This window comes from Drosophila mauritiana, chromosome 3R (genome assembly GCF_004382145.1).
Source record: "Drosophila mauritiana strain mau12 chromosome 3R, ASM438214v1, whole genome shotgun sequence".
NCBI lineage: Eukaryota > Metazoa > Arthropoda > Insecta > Diptera > Drosophilidae > Drosophila > Drosophila mauritiana.
Window position 1 is genome coordinate 21,299,800 of NC_046670.1, and position 16,560 is coordinate 21,316,359.

At 46.4% G+C, this 16,560-nt stretch overlaps 7 protein-coding genes across 7 annotated transcripts; 3 read left to right on the plus strand and 4 right to left on the minus strand.

Moving 5' to 3' along the window:
* The first annotated feature begins 70 nt into the window (after positions 1-70).
* Positions 71-7,122, plus strand: LOC117142710 (C2 domain-containing protein 5). The gene is made up of 10 exons (XM_033306869.1): positions 71-367; positions 422-723; positions 783-1,128; positions 2,936-3,234; positions 4,053-4,392; positions 4,485-5,606; positions 5,660-5,747; positions 5,805-6,194; positions 6,252-6,524; positions 6,587-7,122. Exons 1-10 carry the CDS (start codon positions 204-206, stop codon positions 6,647-6,649), a joined length of 3,387 nt encoding a protein of 1,128 aa, XP_033162760.1. The 5' UTR covers positions 71-203; the 3' UTR covers positions 6,650-7,122.
* On the minus strand, positions 7,119-8,809 carry LOC117142712 (golgin-84). Its single transcript, XM_033306871.1, has 2 exons — positions 7,412-8,809; positions 7,119-7,356 (listed from the first exon to the last, which is right to left on the minus strand). Exons 1-2 carry the CDS (start codon positions 8,745-8,747, stop codon positions 7,142-7,144), a joined length of 1,551 nt encoding a protein of 516 aa, XP_033162762.1. The 5' UTR covers positions 8,748-8,809; the 3' UTR covers positions 7,119-7,141.
* A 182-nt stretch (positions 8,810-8,991) lies between these two features.
* On the minus strand, positions 8,992-11,079 carry LOC117144890 (tRNA modification GTPase GTPBP3, mitochondrial). The gene is made up of 3 exons (XM_033310311.1): positions 10,816-11,079; positions 10,163-10,468; positions 8,992-10,106 (listed from the first exon to the last, which is right to left on the minus strand). Exons 1-3 carry the CDS (start codon positions 11,002-11,004, stop codon positions 9,120-9,122), a joined length of 1,482 nt encoding a protein of 493 aa, XP_033166202.1. The 5' UTR covers positions 11,005-11,079; the 3' UTR covers positions 8,992-9,119.
* Positions 11,080-11,902: 823 nt separating this feature from the next.
* LOC117143865 lies at positions 11,903-12,869 on the minus strand. The gene is made up of 2 exons (XM_033308731.1): positions 12,323-12,869; positions 11,903-12,263 (listed from the first exon to the last, which is right to left on the minus strand). The coding sequence occupies exons 1-2, from the start codon at positions 12,737-12,739 to the stop codon at positions 12,075-12,077; spliced, it is 606 nt and encodes a 201-aa protein (XP_033164622.1). The 5' UTR covers positions 12,740-12,869; the 3' UTR covers positions 11,903-12,074.
* Positions 12,870-13,037: 168 nt separating this feature from the next.
* On the plus strand, positions 13,038-14,285 carry LOC117145485. The gene is made up of 6 exons (XM_033311162.1): positions 13,038-13,432; positions 13,487-13,531; positions 13,590-13,661; positions 13,730-13,912; positions 13,961-14,077; positions 14,133-14,285. Exons 1-6 carry the CDS (start codon positions 13,038-13,040, stop codon positions 14,260-14,262), a joined length of 942 nt encoding a protein of 313 aa, XP_033167053.1. The 3' UTR covers positions 14,263-14,285.
* A 47-nt stretch (positions 14,286-14,332) lies between these two features.
* Positions 14,333-15,492, plus strand: LOC117145487. The gene has a single exon (XM_033311163.1). It carries the CDS (start codon positions 14,470-14,472, stop codon positions 15,163-15,165), a length of 696 nt encoding a protein of 231 aa, XP_033167054.1. The 5' UTR covers positions 14,333-14,469; the 3' UTR covers positions 15,166-15,492.
* Positions 15,264-16,186, minus strand: LOC117145488. The gene is made up of 4 exons (XM_033311164.1): positions 15,964-16,186; positions 15,657-15,895; positions 15,489-15,599; positions 15,264-15,427 (listed from the first exon to the last, which is right to left on the minus strand). Exons 1-4 carry the CDS (start codon positions 16,180-16,182, stop codon positions 15,283-15,285), a joined length of 714 nt encoding a protein of 237 aa, XP_033167055.1. The 5' UTR covers positions 16,183-16,186; the 3' UTR covers positions 15,264-15,282.
* Positions 16,187-16,560: the final 374 nt, after the last annotated feature.

Sequence of the window (16,560 nt, forward strand, 5' to 3'; positions counted from 1 at the left end):
CTCATACAAATAAGCAAATTAAAGCAATGTGGAGTCCCAGCACAAGTAACTAATCTGCAGGTAATTTGCAATTCACGGACCACGGCCACACTAGGCACTGGGAAAAATGGAAAACACAAGATAAAACGTGAACCCTTCTGGTCGAAATTCGGTTGTATCAATCTGGTATCTGGTGAAAAGGGACGACAGGCTAGTGCGACAGGATGCCGGGCAAGGTGGGGGTGAAGATTAAGGCGGCGCGCAACCTGCCCGTTATGGACAAAAGCAGCGAAACCACGGACGCCTTTGTGGAGATCAAACTGGCCTCGGTGACCCACAAGACTGATGTCTTCCGCAAGAGTTTGAATCCCACCTGGAATACCGATTGGTGAGGTCTGACCATTCACTAGGTACATATACTGTAACCCTTGCTTTCCGATAGGTTCCGTTTTGAGGTGGACGATGCTGAGCTCCAGGATGAGCCCCTGCAAATCCGCCTGATGGACTACGACACGTACTCTGCGAACGATGCGATTGGAAAGGTCAACATCAGTTTGAATCCTCTGTGCCTGGAGAGCTCTAGTCAAGCGGTGCACGGCAAGGGCACCGTGCTATCCGGCTGGATTCCTGTTTTCGACACCATGCACGGTATCCGCGGCGAGATCAATGTGATTGTTAAGGTTGACCTGTTCTCGGACGTCAATAAGTTCCGTCAGAGCTCCTGCGGCATCCCCTTCTTTCACTGTATAAACAATAATATATTCTCCCAAGGATTAGTATAATTATCCCTTTTTCTCCAACAGCTCAATGTGTGCCGTTTGGCTACCGCGCCCAAGTGATTCATGGCTTTGTCGAGGAATTAGTGGTGAATGACGATCCGGAGTATCAGTGGATCGACAAAATACGCACACCGCGTGCTTCAAACGAGGCTCGCCAGGTGGTGTTTCTCAAGTTGTCGGGTCAGGTGCAGAGGAGAATGGGCCTAAAGGCTATTAATATGGGTGCTAATGCCGTCATCGGCTATACCCAGTGCTTCGATCTGGAGGGCGACGTGGGTGTGGTGGCAAGAGGCATTGGAACGGCTGTAACGCTGATCAAGGACACCAGCACAAGTCAACCGAACAGTGCGGATGTGGCACTGATCGAAGAGTGAGTATTAGTGCTGCCTAATTACTCATAACTATTTACTTCTTTTGATATTTACAATACTCTTGCAAAGTAATTGACATATTTTAGCTGTCCGATTACCTGATTGCATAAGTCTATTAACAATATCTAAATCCATGTCTGTGCTAGTAAAATTGTTTCTTATCAGGCTGCAAAAGTATTTGAAACTTCGGTTTCCGAAGCCAACCTACCCTTGATTGTACAAACAATTTGTTTAGCATCCGTAGCTGAAAGTAGGTGCTAGTAGAAAACGAACTAAAATATTTTCTAAAGCGAATCTTTTCTTCTTTTGAACGTTCTTCCCCACACCGAAATCTCTGCGACGATGTTCATCCCTCAATATACTTAACTTTCGCTCCTTGTCGTATCGTATTGCACGTTCCAATCGTTGTCGTTGTTTCGTTTTTGTGTCGTGTTTATGTTTATAAAACATTTACGTACCACCATTTCTAAATACGGCTAGACTGACACAAAAGTATCTAGACTTCCTCAATTGTGCGGGCGCAAGCAGCTCAAGTTTGCCGCTTTCGGGACGCACGCCCCAATATCGTCTCAATATCTATAGGGAGCCCAGCTCGTCGGCGCCCTCGTCTGCAGCAGCGGCGGCAGGAGCAACGATGTTTTACTTGGAGAGTGCCAGCAGCGACACCGAGGATGCGGAACTGATGCATAATCTCATAAGGCAAGAGGACGAGCGTGGCGATCGAAATCGCGAGAAAAAACTACGACACCGTATGCGGCGTCTAACGCTCTCATCGAGTAAGATTTTTAGTCAGAAATACGCCACACTTATCCGACGAATTGAACCGAAGATACCGGAGAATGCTACACAGTCGTTGAGCAGCATCTTTGGCGGGGCCACTGCAGCCACCTCGAGTTTCAGGAGGCGACGCAAGTCTCGTTTCGCCGCATCGACTTCCAAGTCCTCGATTCCCCCTTTCATAACGAGATCCATTAGTAGCGATTCAAATGTCCGTCCCGGTCGCATGCCCATCAAGAGTTTCCTCACTGTGCCCGGATTGATGGAGTATCAAGAGAACACCCGCTCGGCACCTGATTTGCCTGGGGATGAGTTTCAAGCCAGGACTCGACCAACATCTAATTACTCAACTGAATCGGAAGACTCTCTGCAGTTGGATCTGGAAATAGGTCCACCTGAGAGCAATGCCGAAGACTCTCCGGAAGAGGAGGAGGATATACAGGATAATTGGATTAAGCCAGGAGAGACTCGTAGCTGCGAGAACAGTCAGCAGGATTTGGGGCCTAGCCACCACAATCTGCTCGACGACCTCAAAGGCTTCTCACGTCGCCTGCAAAAGATGATGCATCTGAGCCCCAAAAGTAGCGAATTAGAGAAGAAGCATCCGTTTGTGCCCTCGCTGGAACGCAAGCCATACTATAGCTCACAACCGGAGCTGCCTAGCTGCTCCAATGATTGGCTGGGATCCAACCTTAGCGGATCCTCGTCTATGCTGCAATTGAACTTTCTCCCCAGTTACGGGAAGACAATGCAACGCAGTGCGTCGTTGAATCACCTAGTGGCTCCCGATACTCCTGTTCCGCCCAACACGCTGCTGCTGAAGGCGCCCGAGCTGCGCGTCTGCCCATCTACACCCACTCCTACCCAGTCCAATCTAGTCGTCTTCGATTACAATAACTCCCCCTGCCTTACCCAATTAGATCAATCTGTAAATATCTCTAATAGTACTAACCATAGTAACCACAATAATGAATCATCATTGCTTGCTCCATTTGCCATTCGACAACAACAACCACCACGCGTAATTAGATCCAGTTCCGAGCTCCAACAGCAGCCCTGTTCCACAGGAGCAGCCGCAAGCACTGGACCGTCCAACATACCCACAACGGTGGAGGGTAGCAGTCCCAATTTGAAACGCTTCGCCTCGCCGGTGAGCAGCAGTCGCCTTAAGTTAACGCCCAGTCCCTCGAAGAGCGGCATCTCGGCGACAACCAATGCGGATAGCGCATCCACTTCTACAGCCTCAACGGCCACGACAATGGTGCCGGCCACCGTCGGCGAGATCTGTCGCAGATCCTCTGATTCCGATCTTAGTGTCACGCCCAAAGGTATGTAAGGGAGCCAGCTAATGAAAGCAGCCCTGTTTTCGAGTATGAATAAACTTAAATTTATTCTTACTTGATATCGGAAACATGGCTGTTCAGGGACACCCATTCCCTTTAGTTAATATCTAGGCTTAGACTATAGACTATAAGAATCTTAGCACCAGTGGCTGTCAATATTTGTGTGTTTGCTGTCAACGTGCGTCTTTTTCTGACCGTCTCGTCTCTGAGTAACCATAAACGTATCTTTCAACGTTCTATCTTTGCGTCCGCTGCCACATCTCGCAAACAGGCATAGCCTTTACGTTCCACCGGAAGCGTAAGTAGATGCTCCGCCTACTCTCAGTGTCCTTTCTCGATGTACCTCTGTGTGTCTGTGCGTGCTCCTTTCTGTCTCTTCACATCCTGCACCTTAAGCAGGTTATTGCTCTTCTGTATCGCCAAGTCTTGAATGCTTCATCCGATCTAATTTTTCCTTACATATTACACAACACCATCATTACGTGTGGGTCTTGATGTGGTCTGAGGATCTGAGTTGATGTTTTCAAAATTGAATTACTCAATTACCCCCATATTTGATATATTTGTGGGTTATATTTTAAATATAACATTTATTTTAATTAATTATCATAACCAAGTTTTGATTGAAAATTATATTGGCCCAAATTTTCAATGTTTTCTGTCATCTCTCCAACACTACATACGGGTCTAAGATATTCCGTTGTAAATATAAATGTAATCACTATGTGTAAGAGCCACATATATGCAAAACCAAATGCGCATGAAATGCTCATAGTACCTTCGGAACCCTTTTTAATCCACAGGAAACTCCATATGTGTGGCCAGTGAGCGCTTGGTGGCCGCCACGGCGATGATGCGTTTAACGCAACCGACGGTGGGAGCCAAGCCTGGAACTGCGACCGACAGTCTGGATATGTTGGAGTATCCCTTCCTGACAATGACAAAATACCCGACGGGATTCATTCTTCATTTGGGCGCAACGGTCGCGGCACGTTCCGTAAAACTGCTAGAGCGTGTGCCCAATCCGGATGAGCCGGAAGTCCGAGACAGCTGGTGGACGGAGCTGCGAATGGAGATCCGATCGCATGCCCGATCCCTGGGCTGTAATGTAGTGCTAGGTTATGCGGAGACCACAACCATATCGTACGTAAATAAAATGAATAATCTATTATATTGAAATCTCTGCGCACACCTGCTAAGATAAGCGTAATTAATACCCTATCTTTGCTTTTTAGTGACGACGTCTGCGTTTTATCTGCCACTGGAACGGCAGCCGTGATTAACATGGTATTTAATCGATCTGTATCGCAAACCGATATCTTCACCATGTCGAAAGCAACTGCCAGCGTTGCAGCCATGACGAATTCCGTGGAGGACGGAAATGGAAGCACCGCCGGAGATACGAGCATTGGCAAGGACAGCGGTTCCCTCGGCACCGGCAACAGTTCGGGTGGTAAACGTTATGGACTGCCCACACTCAATGGACCCCGGAATGCCTGTGCCATCTGCCACATACCCTACAACCTAAGCTCGGTTCCGTTTAATGTGAAGATGAAGAAGTGCGCTGTGTGCCGCAAGGGAAGAGTTCCGGATGTACTGCTGGCTACACTTGAAGTGCCTGAGTTTATGCAGGTTACCGGAAGAGGTTGCTTCATGCAGGCTCAAGTGGTGCGCGCCAAAAGAGATCTGCGTGCGGAACTGAACGCCAAAGAGATATCGGATGGTCTGCCCTTTCTGGAGTATGAACTTCATAGAGTGCTGATTAACAAGCTGAAGGCCAAGGGCATGAATGCCATTTTTGGGCTACGCACGCAAGTTGCCATCGGCGAGCGTATGATAGCTTTGATAGCCACGGGAACGGCTCTATTTCTCACAGCTTTACCGGTGCCGCAGGTACCAAAGATCGTGGCAGGCAACTCGTGGACCGACAAGCAAAAGCTAAATGAGTTGCAGAAGAAATTACAAGAAACATTTGAACGTAACCAGGAGATCTATCAGCTGAAAAGTTTGGACCCGGATTTGGCAGCCAATGTCGGAGGAGTACCTTCCACAGGAGCCTCTGGCGATAAACAATCAGATACAGACGATTCAGATGAAGAGGAGATGAACGAGATCGACCTGAACTGTGGCAACAAGGAGTTGTGTGTCCTGGAAGTGGACGATATCGAAGACTTGGAAATCATATCGCTGTTAATGGAGCCATATCCGCCGGAAGGCTTCCATGTGGTCAATACGCAGCAGGTGCCGGGCATGCTGGAAATGGATACGGTTAAGAATCTGCAGATGTTCACACAAGTGTGGCGCGCTCGACTCGAAGTGGGCCAAAGTGTAAACGGCTTCCCAAAACACTTTCAGAGGTAGGTCTAAACTTCATACTGAGATCAGCACATAATTATATTTGCTTTCCCAGACTGTTGCAGACCATTTACTTCAAGCTACGCACTATGATACCCTGTGCTATCTGCGATCTTCGCTTCCGACTAGATCTGCCAGAGACGGTAAGGAAAATGTTAGGACTTTGATCAAGAATGATTAACTTACGTATTTTACTGCAGGATCAAATTCAATTGCTAGTCACTGGCATGGCCATGGGCCTAAGCGATGCCAACAGAATGAAGTACCGCGGACGTGGACGACCGGCTCAGCAGCAGCAGCAGGCACCTCAACAGCAGAACGGATTTCATGATGGCACGGTGCACGCCACTCAATCTCAGCCAGAGTTAAACGGAAAACGAATGCTGCAAGAGGAGGATTACATATTTCCGCTGGACGAGGATCAGATGGTGGACACACCCACTCCAACCAGCACCGCTATTCCGCCATTCGGAATGAGCTCATTTAAAATGAGAAAAACATCGCCATCACGTCTTAACAACCTCGTTTCGGGATTGCCTTCAACCGGAGTTAAGCCTTTGAACGTTGGATCGGTTCAACGTAGCCGTTATGTAAGAACATTAAAATAGCATCGATGTCTTTATATTAATAATTTATTTTTTTGACAGTTTCCGCTGCGAGATCGTTATGGAGTGGATGTGACGCCACTTAGTTTCATACCTGGTGGTCGTATAGATAAATATTTGGGCAACCTGAACTTTTTCTTTATTCGGGAGAGCACCTCGATCCGGGAAAATGGTGGCATCAGCGGATTTGTCCATGGCTTTATTACCGAACTGCTGGCTGTGGTGAGAGCACATATCGCTTCGCTGGGCGGAAATGCCATGGTCTCTTTTTACATCACCGAACTAATGTTGTTCGATAATCAGCACAAGAATCAGGTAAGGCAAACACAATGATCTACTCACCTTGTAGTTTTTCCACTAAAATCTTGTATTCTTAGGGCCAGTGCCTGATTAGCATCGGTGGCGATGCCGTCTATGTGAGCTACCATGCCGATGACTGATATAAAAACTTGCGGGGCATATAGCGCATGTTTTACGCGAATCGTCCCAAAAGCGTATACTCTCTATTTTCTTCCGCTTAGCTAGAACTATCAGCTCTGCCCAGCAACTGGAGTTAAACTGATGTTAAACTAATGCACGTTTACTTAACAACTTTACAGCATCTGTAGATGGATTCTTTATGCAATATTTGAACTGTGAGGAGTCGTTCTAATCCTAACTTAGTAGTGCTAATTTTTTCGGTCTTGTTACTTGTTTGCTTGATGTTTTTAGCGTTAAATCAATTGCAATTTCTGTACATAGTTGATGTTTATTGAATATTGAATTTAGAACGAGTGCGAGACACAAGTATACTATCGATATATACAATTGTTGCAACCACAAACATGACACATATACTCGTACCACTAGATATCCAATTTTGGCGTGTAAAATACAATACATACAATATTATGGAAATACAACAATTGCTCAAGTAAATGTATTTTATTCGATTAGTTCGGTGTAGTAGAGAGCAGCACAAACATGACCCACAGATGTAGTAGGGCCACGTAGACGATCACAGAGACCCGCATCATGGGATAGCGACGCAGAAAGGTTCCCACCCGAATGCCCATGGAGTCCGCCTGGCGAAGGGCTCGCTTGAAGCGACGGGCCACACGATTGTCGAATGGACTTGGATGCATGAGAAGCGGGAATTGTGCTTTGACTAGGTAGAATTCATATTTAGGCGATTTGTGGAACTCGAAGAATGTTAGACTTACCATCATCTGTGCTGTTGAGCATAGCATGGCGGGAGCTGCCCCTTTGGCTCTCCATTTCCACCAAGTGCATGTTTTGCTGTAGCTGCGTCTGTGCCTTTTCGTGCTGCAATCGCAGGGCATTTCTTTCACTTGTAACTCTTTCCAGAAGACTCTGCCGCTCGACCAGTGATTGGGTTAAAGCCTTTAGCCGAGTCTCGTAATCGTTCTTGGCTCCCGTGTTGGCTTCCTCGCTCAACCGCTGACGCATCTGCTGAAGCTGCTGCTCCCGCTCCTGGAGGCGAGTGGCAGCAGCAGCCATTTGGTTACTAAGTTGCTGCCGCAGTGAGGCCAGTTCCTGCGTGAGCACTCGCTGATCGGATTCGGAGGTCACATTGTGTTCCCTTGCCTGTCGCAACTCCTTTGCAAGTGTTTCCTCACGTTGGCGGGCAGAGCTTAGTTCCACCTGTCGTTGTCTTTCCTGGGTAACGTAATCGTCCAACTGCAAACGCGCCTTTTTTAGTTCCTCGTTGGCATGCTCTAGTTCTTGCTTAAGTGACTCGTGTTCAATTTGCAGAAAACGCGTTTCACTGTCCTTGGACACCAGGTTTGGATCTGCGCCCTCCTCCGTGGGCTTAGCCTTCAACTCTGCGATGAGGGAATCCTTTGCTTGCAGAGCTCGCTGGGCCTTGATGCGGTATTCCTGAAGCTCCTGGCGCTGCTGCTCCGTTTCCTTTGTTTGCATTTGCAATTTGTGAGCGGCGCTTATGTATTCCTGCTGCAACTTGGCCAGATTGGTTTCCAGTTCGGAGATGGAGTGCACATACGCCATGTTTGCCGCCTGGGCCTCATTGTGGTCATGAACAGCCTTGTCCCGCTCCTCGGACAGAGTTTTAACCAAAGCTTCCAGAACCTGGGTGTGCTGATGCAGATTGAACTTTTCGGTTTCGTTATTGAGATCATCCAAGCGCAGACGAAGTTCATCCCTTTCTGCTGTGATCTCATTTAGGGCGATCTTGAAGGCAGCCAATTCATTTGTGTCCATTGAATTGGCGGATATGTCCGGACTGTTGGAGAAACTGGCCGATGTGGTCATCTTTTGGCGCAGGTCCTTAGTGACCACGGAGCCTCCGCCCTCGCTTTTTACACTAGATGCGCTATTGGCTCCCGAGCGCTTCACTGGCGACAGAGTGGACTTCAGGGATGTGGACAGAGATTGGGTGCTGCTCGTCATGCTCCTGCGCATGGGATCCGCTGATCCGGTGGCGTTCTCTGTCTGCAGGGCAGTTGCCGCATTTTGGTCCAGCTTGTTCAAAATGTTTTCGGCCTTGTCCGCCAGTCCTGTGATCCAGGATGACATATTTTTCTAAGAAAAACAAATCTCTTCGAGCAAAACACGTAAACAATATAACACTGTGTGCCCAGATCGCGATTGACCGCGGAATGGTCACCTCCAAAGTTAAGGTCACACTAAAAGTAACGTAATTTTGAAAAAGAAATTATTTAATAAAAGAAAATATATTTTTTGATTCAATGAAAAATTTAAAAAAAAAGTTCACTAAGCCCCATGTTAATTTTAGAAATAAATGTAATTCCAATCTTCCTTAAACGTGCAGAAATCTTAATTTATTGTCCTTATTAAAACTCTAAAGGTACAAATGAATATTTTATTCAATACTCAACGGGGCAGTGTAATCTTCGCAACTCACAACTATAAACTATGGTTATCTCTTCATTTTCCAATGCAAAAGTCCTTGAAGACCACGTCGAGTATATCTTCGCAGCTGATGTGTCCGGTGATGCGTTCGATGCAGCGCACGGAGTTGCGGAGCTTGGACGCGGCAATGGCCATGTCCGGGTAAACGTCGGGTCTGTAATCTCGCAGAAAAATGTCAATGTTCTCAATGCAGCGTTCCAGTTGTTGTCGGTAGCGTGTGTTTGTGATGCGTGGATTCTCCGCCCGCGGTTCTCCGCACAGTTCTTGCAGCTGCTTCTCCAGTGATCCCAGAAAGACGGGCATCTTATCGGGCTTATGGCATGATATGGCTAACACGTTGGACAGCTTGTCCAGCTGCTGATGCTCCTCCTCCGTCAAAGTGTCCGTTTTATTGGCCACCAATTGCAGACGTTTCCCTGAGCACATGTCCAGAGGTATATCCAGCTCGCCCAGATAGCTATCTACATAGGGAGCAACTGCGTCATCGTGCGTCAGCTGTGCAATGTTTTTGGCTTCTGCTAGGAGCAATATCAAATCGGATTGGACCAGACAGTTCTTTGCTCTCTGCATACCCTCCTGCTCTATACTATCCGTAGTATATCGGCGTAATCCGGCTGTGTCGGAAAATACCACCGGATATCCTCCGAAATTGTGCATTGTTTCTATAATATCCCTTGTGGTGCCCGCCTGATCCGTCACTATGGACACGGATCGCTGGCAGAGGAGATTGAGCAGACTACTCTTGCCAACATTGGGTGCTCCGATGATCACAGTGCGAACTCCATCGCGGAGGAGCTCTCCCTGCCGCTGGTCACTCAAATGCTCGCGAATTTCGCGCTTCACCGCCTTCAGTTCCTTTCCGAGTTGCAGAATGATGCCGCCCTCGATTTGCTCCTCTTCCGCGAAGTCTATGTAGGCCTCCAAATGGGCAGCACAGCGAATAAGTCGCCGGCGCCAGTTGTCGTAGAGACGCGCCAGAGCTCCAGTACTTTGTAGCAGTGCCTGGAGAAAGAGTAGACTTGAAACTAAATTTATAAGACCCTTAGTCCACTGCCTACCTGCTTTCTTTGCGCCTCCGTTTCAGCATGGATAAGATCTGCCAATCCCTCCACCTCAGTCAAATCCAGTTTACCACCAAAGAAGGCTCTCTTCGTGAACTCTCCCGGCTCCGCCGGCCGCAATCCATCCACTTTTCCCAGAGCATCCAGCATGGCCGCAATGACTGCCAAGGATCCGTGCACCTGGAACTCGCAGGAATCCTCGCCAGTGAAAGAAGCCGGTCCCGGAAACCAAAGTAAGAGCCCACGGTCGATCATCTCCTTACTGGCGGGATGGTAGAAGGATTTCAGATACGCCTGACGAGCCTATTTGGAAAAGTATTTATAAAGGAACTATAAGTTTCACTATCAAAGAGGTTTCTCGTCTTTAAATATGAATAATTATACGAATGAAACCTGGCAGCTTGCCAATTACAACAAATTAAGCAGTTCACGAAATATTTCAATTTATTTAGTCAACTATATGTAAGTAAGGAATTTTTTTAAATTGGTTTATTTTTAAAGCGCATACCTCTCCCAAAATTTATATAGATAAGCAACAGGTCTTTTCATTTGCATACATATATTATGGATACTAGTAAGCGAAACTATTCACTGCACAGGTCGTGACCCCTCTTATATCGAATAATAAACGTATATATTGATTGACTTGCCTTTGGCTCGTATTCTTTGTTTGCAACAATTGCTCGGAGGGCCTTCTTTGTTTGCGGCCCGGAGACGCGGATCACGGACACACCGCACTTGACATGACCGGAACTGAGGCTGTAGATGGTGCATCCGCTGCTGGCAAAGCGCCGGAAACTGCCCAAGAAGCTCTGGGACGCGTTTCGGAGAAGCGCCATCGCCGAAAAACAATTAAAACCCAACCGCCGAATAATAAACAATTAAACGTGATATTAAGTGTGACCGCGGAATGGCCGTTACAAAAATATATCATTCCGCTCGGAGATATACACTAAAGGATTGTGCATCAAGATTTGTGAAGTGGTGGTAAGCTTGGGTAAATCTCCAGTCCCGACACAAACCATTTTCACCGAAATATTTGACTTGGAACATGGGGACGTTTTTTATTTATATATGTTTTCATTATTGGAGGTGAATTTCAAAAAGCATAACTGCAATAATGTTAAGAAAAGAAATATCTAACTATCTATGTACGAAATAAGGGTATAGGATTCAAGAAATATGAAAAATATGCAATTAAAAAGTTGTCTCCCCACTCTTTGGGGAATTTGTCACCTCGCAGAGCGTATTCAAAAATATTCCACCTTAAAGGACATTTCTTTAAGGACATTTCAAGAAAATGTCATAATAAATAATACAGAGCTTTTGAATTTTTATTTTTTAGAATTCACTTCCAATTTATACTGCAGTAGTTTTTGGAATTTTTTGCCAAATAATTATCTGATTTTTTGTCAAAAACTTTCGAAATAATGGTCCAAATATCGAATGTCATATCTCGATGAACTTGTAATTAAACCCTTATTTGGTTGGAGCTCAAAATTGCCAATTTTATTTTTTTGACAATTTTTGAAAAAATAGACGATGTTACCCCTTATAAAAAATGTGAAAATCGGGAAAAAAAAATTTTTTTTTAGTTTTACCAAAAGGTGGTAAAAATAAAAAGCATTGATAAAAAACTGTAAGAATCAGTTTTTATTATGTCTCTGAGACCATTTTTAGCCAAGCTATGATGAACATCTCAAATCCCTTCTCCCTTCGCTCTTGACGAAGACACAATACATTTAAATATTTTATTAGTAACAAATATCACATCTGCACTTTACAGTTACATTTTCGGATTTGGACGCTTTAAAATCTGATGCCTTCGACACTATCAATTTGATCAGGCTACAAGAATGAGCAATTGCTAGAATTTCTGATTCGAATACAACTGTCAAAAATAACCGGATTAGAATAAGAACTGACGTTTTCGGGTGCTGTAGGCGTTTGACAACCGGAGAGATACTATGGGTGGTGGACAGCAATCAGTGGCACGAGCAAATTTGTTGCGCTGGATCATCGCCGCATTGGTGTCCCATTGGTTGATAAAGGCACGGGCCTCGTCGTCACATGGTTTTGCCGTACTCGGTCTGTCTCCCTGCAAACAAAGATTATTTCAAATTGATTTTTGTTTGAAATATCCCATAAAATAAGCACCTGGTTTCGACGACGTCGAGGAGCCTCAGTATCCATCGTTTCCAGGAAGTCCCGTCTGCGGTTTTGCTTGGTCGCCACGCTGTCCGGGAAATTGACCCAGGTGCACTCGTAGTTGCGCTTCTCCAGTTCGCGCGGATGGTACTGCTCGTTATCGAAGCGTTCCTGATCGTCCCCGACGGAGATGCGTCCGCCGTGGCCATCGTCCTGCTCCCACATGGAGCGTCGCTTGTTCTTCTTGTACACATCCGCCTTCTCTCGCTCCCTGAGTATCTGATCGTCGGGCAGGTATGGGCTGCCCACCCTGGGGCGCTGGTACCGCCTGGCGATGTGACGCGTGGAGGCGCATTCGATCCGCGCACGGAGGAGCTCGATGCAGCGGTTCACCATCATCCGAGTGCCACCGTGGATGTTAACCATTCTCGGTAGATATATATACTTTTTTTTTACAGTTTTAGGAATTTTATTAAAAAGAATTAGGGAATTGTGTAAGTTTTAGTATTGGAATGCCAAAATGTAGCCTGCTTCCAAAGAGGCGGCGTGTAACAAACTGAATCCGCTCCCAAAAAATTGAGGTGACATGTAAGGTGCGTACGAATCAAGGCACACCTGATGCTGTAAGCCGGCTCACCTTTCTTAATTAGCGCTGTTCATCTGGCGTTAATTTTCCACGGCTAGTACCTGTCACACAGATCAGTTGAGTTCTCAGTGTGGCGGCATGAGGTCTACGATTTTGGTACTTCTGTGGATCGGAGCCATTAGGGCGACTTTTGGGAATCAAACCCATCTGGTGGGCTCCTCTTTGGAGAATCGCATTCTATCGCGACGGGTGCGTGCTTTGGTATTTCCCGATAAGGCTTCCCTTCTCATGACCGCCGCCCTAACCAAACTAATTTTGGGCGGACGACCAAGTGGACTTCAGTACAGCCTGGAGTTTGATATGTACGTTCCGGTTCCCGACACCATTGAGGGTTGGCAGCCCAAGATCCTGAAGAAGATGAAGCCAAAGCCAATGTCAATGCCAAAACGCCGATATGATTGGTCATATAGCAAAAGACCTGAAAGCTATTATCAATACTATGCGGAGCCACATAGAAAGGCTCATTACGATAGGTAAAGTATCTATATCTATTAGTTGAAGAAATAAATTAGAAATTTTAAATTTAGTCCCGCCATTAGTCGTAGAGTTCCATTCTACCAAACAAAATTGAGGTAAATTATTATAAATTACTTTTACGAGGTAATAATTACAAGTTCAATGTCTTACTAGGGATTCATTTTCCCAAGCTCCATGGCACTTATCCTCGCCCACTAATCGCAGGAAGGAGTTCTATGAATCGAGGTAATATCAGATTAATCATTTTAAAACTGGCTTTAAATTTATTTTAACGTGGCTTTAAAATATTTCAGACCCACATTGAATAGGGCCTCATTCTATCACAGCCCATGGAGTTTGTCTGCAAATCAGAGAAACTCATATCCTCCGGAGGATGAAGTTTATGAATCCTGGGATCAAGTGCCTAGTTGGAAGTTACATCGTGGATACAGAGAACGCAGAGAGATTTTCGATCAGATTGAGGCCATGGGAAAAGTGTAAGCCTCAGGTTTTACACAAAATAATTTAAAATAACCCATTAATAGTTTTCAGTTGGACCTAAGGTCCTGTATCAAGAGAGCTATGTGTGAACTAAGGGCCAAGTTAAACGCCGGCCAAGATCAGGGTTTCCTCATGGAGGATCTAATGCGAATTGTGCTGACGTAAGTAAAATAATTTATTGTGATATAAAAATCCGTTAAATGAACTATACTTTAGAGTTCCCGAAGAGGTGGCCGACGATAAGTACAGGCATCGCATGGATAACCAGGACTGTGCCCGATTTTACGCCCCAAGTTGTCCCTACAATGTTCTAGACTTCCTTACCCAAAGTGGTGCAAAATTGTAAACATAGTGGGCCGAGAATCGAACTTCCGACCCATGTCGTTGTACTGTGATTTCGGATAACCCAGAGTCATCAGTTCTCATTCCGTTCTCGAGCTGGATAGGTCTCTAGCCTCCCAGTTTCGTGTTCGCAAAATTCCATCTAAATTTCCGGCCCAAACCCTTTGGAAAATATATTTCGGTTAAAAATTCAAAATTCCAGAGCTCCAAAATGGCACTGAGTGTTTATTCCTCCCGAGCACTGTTCCGCCCAAGCGCGATGATTTTTGGTGCGGTTAACAGCTGTGTGCGATTTGCGTCTGGCTGTGATAAGAAGGGGCCGAGCCGGTGCCCCAAGGTGTTGACCAAGTTCCCCTGCGGCAAGCCCAATCTGCAGGCTCCGCCCAAGAAGAAGAGGAAGATCGTCAAGGCACAGTCCATGTGGCTGAATCCATTCTGTGATCCCGACGACACAGCCTGTCCGTTCAATCCGCGCTTCGACGATATCTACTACGTCGAGTCGGACAAGGCCAAGCGGAAGTACTGGCAGACATGGGTGGCCTGCCCGCCCATCCAGATCAAGCCCAAGAAGATTTGCTGTTTCGCCAAGGCCAAGCCGGCTCCTATTAAGCGGCGCAAGCCATCGGCGAAGCCATCGACCGCCTGCCCGCAGCCTTGTCCGGATCCGTCGGAGGATCTGTGTCCCCGTCTGCCCCGTCGCTGCCATCGCGATGGTCGCCGACCACCCTCGTGCAGAAGGGAACGGGGACCCCTGCCGTGTGTGAAGCCCCGGACGCCATATCCATCTTTCTCAGAGTGCCAACGTCTCAAGCCCGACGCCCCGCCACTCAAGGAGTGCAATTGTCTGGCGAAACCGCTGCTCTGTGAGATTTGGGCCGAGTTCCGACGACGAGCCATTGCCAAGTAGAGCCGTGGCCCTGATTATATAAAGCGCTTTTACGATTCTACAGCATATACATTTTTTATTTGTATGAGGAGATTAAAATGTTTGCCCTGAGTGCCAGCACGGATACAGGATGTGTGATCACTGAAACGGATTCTTGGCCATATTTGTCACGAGGCTCCAGAGCAGCGGATTGCAATCGCTATAGGTTCGCTCGCAGTCGGCACCTCCACGTCCCGCGTTCCGGGCGTGTAAATACTTACTCGCCACATTGTCCAGGGTGGGTCTGGAAATTCATTTATAATTACAATTCATAACTCATCCATTCCAAGTAAAATGTCACATACACCAGCACTGCGTTTACGATCTCACTGAAGATGTTGCTGTTCTGAAAGGGTTTCTGCGAGATTTCGCATATGCTTCTGAGCAGGCAAACTCCGCCGTAAGCACCATCTAGTCTGTAGAAAACGAGGGGGATTAAAAAATAGGTAGCTAATCCCTAAACTGATACTCACTGCTCCATGCCCACTTCAATGGCATTGTAGACCCATGTGCGCGCCTCGTCGTGCAGGACCTTTGCCTGCATGTCCTTGCGCCACTCACGAGCAGTGGACACGAAAGCGGTGGTGTTCCAAAAGCTCCACCAGTACAGGGGAATGGTGGTGGGTATCCACTGGCCTTGCACGTTGAAGAACCACCAAAAGGACTGCTTCTTGTCCGTCTGCTTCACAGGATACGCCAGGCTAGGAACGAACTGCAAGTGGGTGGTAGGATAAGTGGAATGGTTGGAGATGTGCCAAATCTACCAAGTTGTAATCCTACCTTGACAACGCCCTGTCCATTGAAGATGGCCACGCGCTTGGAGCGACTCAAAGAAGTAAGACTGCTGTTACCGCCCTCATCTGGATGGTTTATACTTCTGCTAATCCTTAAAAAACTATCGTCTGAGGTGTAAATGTTCTTTGTGAAGCTCAGCACCAAGTCAATGGTGAATAGCAAACTGAGGAGAAACAAAAGCCAGGTCAGAACTCTATGGACCATCTTGTTTGTGTTCTAGTGCAATGCTAACTAATCGTTCTTTGTTTAAACTTGGATCTCAGCCACGATACACAAAGAACGCCATATGTGTTTGCCTAAGAAATTGACAGATTCTGATTGGGAAGAATACACAGAGAGAAAAAAATGTAACTGAATTGTTGTTGTTTGTTGCACTTATTAAATAAATATAATAAGGTATTTTAAATTTCATACTTATTAATCAAAAATTGTATTCAACTTATATTGAAGGTATAAGTTTTATACTCAGATCCAACCTGAATTGTTTTCTGTGTAGCAACAAAGACAGATCTTTGGGTAATGAAACGTTCTTGTGGAGGAAAACGGAGTCAGCCGAAGATGTCTCTTGATTGGCCAGATCAC

Bases quoted from the DNA above. Each gene is read 5' to 3' on its own strand.
- LOC117142710 (XM_033306869.1), top strand. From the start codon at position 204: ATGCCGGGCAAGGTGGGGGTGAAGATTAAGGCGGCGCGCAACCTGCCC. The intron at 368-421 runs GTGAGGTCTGAC...GCTTTCCGATAG, and splicing joins CCCACCTGGAATACCGATTG to GTTCCGTTTTGAGGTGGACG. The intron at 6,525-6,586 runs GTAAGGCAAACA...TTGTATTCTTAG, and splicing joins ATAATCAGCACAAGAATCAG to GGCCAGTGCCTGATTAGCAT.
- LOC117142712 (XM_033306871.1), bottom strand. From the start codon at position 8,747: ATGTCATCCTGGATCACAGGACTGGCGGACAAGGCCGAAAACATTTTG. The intron at 7,357-7,411 runs GTAAGTCTAACA...AATTCTACCTAG, and splicing joins GCTCAACAGCACAGATGATG to TCAAAGCACAATTCCCGCTT.
- LOC117144890 (XM_033310311.1), bottom strand. From the start codon at position 11,004: ATGGCGCTTCTCCGAAACGCGTCCCAGAGCTTCTTGGGCAGTTTCCGG. The intron at 10,469-10,815 runs GCAAGTCAATCA...TTTTCCAAATAG, and splicing joins ACAAAGAATACGAGCCAAAG to GCTCGTCAGGCGTATCTGAA. The intron at 10,107-10,162 runs GTAGGCAGTGGA...CTCTTTCTCCAG, and splicing joins CGGAGGCGCAAAGAAAGCAG to GCACTGCTACAAAGTACTGG.
- LOC117143865 (XM_033308731.1), bottom strand. From the start codon at position 12,739: ATGGTTAACATCCACGGTGGCACTCGGATGATGGTGAACCGCTGCATC. The intron at 12,264-12,322 runs GTGCTTATTTTA...CTTTGTTTGCAG, and splicing joins CTCGACGTCGTCGAAACCAG to GGAGACAGACCGAGTACGGC.
- LOC117145485 (XM_033311162.1), top strand. From the start codon at position 13,038: ATGAGGTCTACGATTTTGGTACTTCTGTGGATCGGAGCCATTAGGGCG. The intron at 13,433-13,486 runs GTAAAGTATCTA...TTTTAAATTTAG, and splicing joins AGAAAGGCTCATTACGATAG to TCCCGCCATTAGTCGTAGAG. The intron at 13,913-13,960 runs GTAAGCCTCAGG...ACCCATTAATAG, and splicing joins ATTGAGGCCATGGGAAAAGT to TTTTCAGTTGGACCTAAGGT.
- LOC117145487 (XM_033311163.1), top strand. From the start codon at position 14,470: ATGGCACTGAGTGTTTATTCCTCCCGAGCACTGTTCCGCCCAAGCGCG.
- LOC117145488 (XM_033311164.1), bottom strand. From the start codon at position 16,182: ATGGTCCATAGAGTTCTGACCTGGCTTTTGTTTCTCCTCAGTTTGCTA. The intron at 15,600-15,656 runs GTGAGTATCAGT...CGTTTTCTACAG, and splicing joins ATTGAAGTGGGCATGGAGCA to ACTAGATGGTGCTTACGGCG. The intron at 15,428-15,488 runs GTATGTGACATT...ATGAATTTCCAG, and splicing joins ATCGTAAACGCAGTGCTGGT to ACCCACCCTGGACAATGTGG.